Below are 2,781 nucleotides of genomic sequence, written 5' to 3'. Positions count from 1 at the left end.
TATATATATATATATATATATATATATATATATATATATATCAATACATGTACATATATGTTGATGTATGTCTGATGCCATGATCTGTGATCTTGTTTATGTACATGTGTTTATGATAAGTGTTTTGTCTTTGTGATAAATTTGCTTTACAAGAATCAAGAATCATGCAGGAACAAGAAGAGAATTGTTCTGCATATTGTCAATCACTCGATCCTCAACCCCAAATAGAATATACAGTAGGTCGCCCTAATTCAAAGACCAAAAACCAGAAGCAATGTCAGACATGCCGTGTTGAAGAGTTGAAAAGTAACTCCTCAATATTTGTCCAGAGAATATATCACCATTTATCTTGTACGTGAATCAAAAGAAACTCCTCAATATCTGTGCAGAACCTCCATGTCTCCAAGTAATTGATGCTATAGAGAGGAGAGGACTGAACATCGCTTCCCAAGCTTTCTAATGGGAAATAACTTATTAATAGCTCAGGCTGGTGTTGACAGATTCAGTGAACTTCCACCGGAAGTCGCTCATCACATTCTGGGTTTCCTTCCCATAGCTGATGTGATTCGAGTGAGCAGCTTATCCAAAACATGTAGAGGGCTTCATCTATCAATTCCCATTCTGAATTTTGATTTCGCTGCATTTCCTTATGCGTCCACCCTCACATCTGATAAAAGGTTGGAGTTGTTCAACTCGTTGGATCGCTTCCTGGCTCAACGCGAGAATAACAAGGTAAAACACTTGTTCGTGAGTTTGTTTTCTTTTTACCAGCGTGGGGAAACCGAAATAGAAAGTCACCGTGGTTTTGAGAAATTACGAATTCTGGGTTGGATTCAAAATGCAGTAGATTGCAACGTGGAAGTGCATAAAGTTGTCTATGGATCTTTAATATCAAATCCAAAAGATTGTGGTCTTGATGTTGAGATAGATTTTCCTTCCTGTGTCTTTCTTTGCGAGTCTTTGAGGTACTTAAAACTGCAGATGGTCTGTGAAATACTTAAAGCTCCCTCCTTCTGTACTTCTCCCGCCTCTAATCTCGTGTACATGAGCCTGGAATTTGTAACAATAGAAGATGGGGAAGGGTTTGATAAGCCAAACCTAACAGAATTAAGAGATAATGATGATTCCAGTTCAGATAGGAACAGCTAGTTCCCTAGATTCTCTAATCTCTAGATATGCTATGTATATCCCATGTATCACAAACGACTTTGTATTTTTTGTTATCTCAAGTACATGAGATGTTTATCTTGTAAATAACTGATCTGTATAAATAGAACACATTGTCAGGCTAGTGTTCAAGCCTTGACGTTTACCAAAATATTCTTCTCTCTGTTAGTTCGTTTATGGTATCAAGAGCCATAGTCTAAACGACAATTTTTTTTTCTCGCTTCCTAACAATGGCCTCTCCTTCTGAAAATACTCCTTCCAACCCTGAAACTCCTCTCCCTATCACCAATGGTGCAAACAACAATGAACTCGTCCCCCACACCCTAAACCGAATGATTCCTGAAAACTCTAGCCCTACTGTGTCCAACTTCCTCTCTATCAAGCTGGACAGAACCAATTACCCCCTGTGGCTGGCACAAATACAGCCACTCCTGAAGAGTCGAAATTTGATGGGGTACGTTGATGGAACGATAGGCTGCCCTCCCTGTTTCCAAACAGATGCTGAAGGGAAACTGACAGATGATGTCAATCCTGCGTATCAACAATGGATATCTAATGATCAGATGGTCCTTGGGTGGATCAACAACTCTTTGACGCCTCCAGTCTTGGCTACAGTTGCTCGGTCCACTACCTCCTTCTATACATGGAGTTCGTTGGCAAAACGTTTTGCCTCTCAATCCCAGAACCGCATCCTGCAACTCCGCGGAGAGCTACTCAGGACCATGAGGGGTAACATGTCCATCTCCGATTTTCTTGATAAGATCAATTCTATTGTCGATAACGTGGCACTTGCAGGAAGTCCCATCAGTGACAATGATCTCGTATCCATCATCATGAACAATGTTGGACCACTCTATGAGAATACAGTAAGCTCTGCTCAAGCAAGAGACACTCCCATCACATATGAGTCTCTAGAAGCCCTTCTTCTTTCAGCTGAGAGGCGCATCAAAGATTAGCAGCAAGCTGCCCTGGATGTCTCTTCCTTAACCACTGCATTTCATGCTGCACAAATCAGTCCTCGAGGAGGTCGAGGGCGCGGCCGCGGTCTTCCAAATTACTACACTGCTAGAAACCCTACTTCCAACTTCGGTCGAGGTTTTCCTCTCAATAGAGGGCGAGGTGCTTATGTTCTTGGACCTCATCCATCCTCAAGTTCCTTGTTCAACAATCAAGCTCGTCCTACATGTCAGATTTGCAGCAAGAGTGGTCATACTGCCCTAGACTGCTACAATCGTTTGAACCTGTCTTTTCAAGGAAGGGTGCCCTCTAGGAACCTTAGTGCTATGGCAGCTTCTGTGTCTACTCCAGCTTCTCCAACTTGGCTGCTCGACAGTGGTGCAAACTCTCATATCACCTCTGACTTGGGAAATTTGCAGAATCCAAAAGAGTATCAAGGGAATGATCGTGTTGGAGGCATAGGTAATGAAACTCCCCTTTCTATTTCCCACACTGGTTCAACTACACTTTCAACTCCTACTCACACATTCAAATTACATGATATTTTACATTGTCCTTCTACATCTACAAACCTACTCTCTATCTATCGTTTTACATCAGATAACAATTGCTTTCTGCTAATATATCCTGATCATTTTATCATTAAGGACATCCAGA

General features: G+C 41.5%; 1 protein-coding gene across 1 annotated transcript; it reads left to right on the top strand.

Moving 5' to 3' along the window:
* Positions 1 to 1,397: 1,397 nt before the first annotated feature.
* On the top strand, positions 1,398 to 2,123 carry LOC101291974. The gene has a single exon (XM_004308390.1). It carries the CDS (start codon positions 1,398 to 1,400, stop codon positions 2,121 to 2,123), a length of 726 nt encoding a protein of 241 aa, XP_004308438.1.
* Positions 2,124 to 2,781: the final 658 nt, after the last annotated feature.

The sequence above is a fragment of the Fragaria vesca genome, linkage group LG7, assembly GCF_000184155.1.
Source record: "Fragaria vesca subsp. vesca linkage group LG7, FraVesHawaii_1.0, whole genome shotgun sequence".
NCBI lineage: Eukaryota > Viridiplantae > Streptophyta > Magnoliopsida > Rosales > Rosaceae > Fragaria > Fragaria vesca.
Note: the sequence above shows the minus strand (reverse complement) of the source record. Positions and strands in the feature narration are given on the sequence as shown.

Coding starts and splice junctions, on each gene's coding strand:
- LOC101291974 (XM_004308390.1), top strand. CDS start 1,398: ATGGCCTCTCCTTCTGAAAATACTCCTTCCAACCCTGAAACTCCTCTC.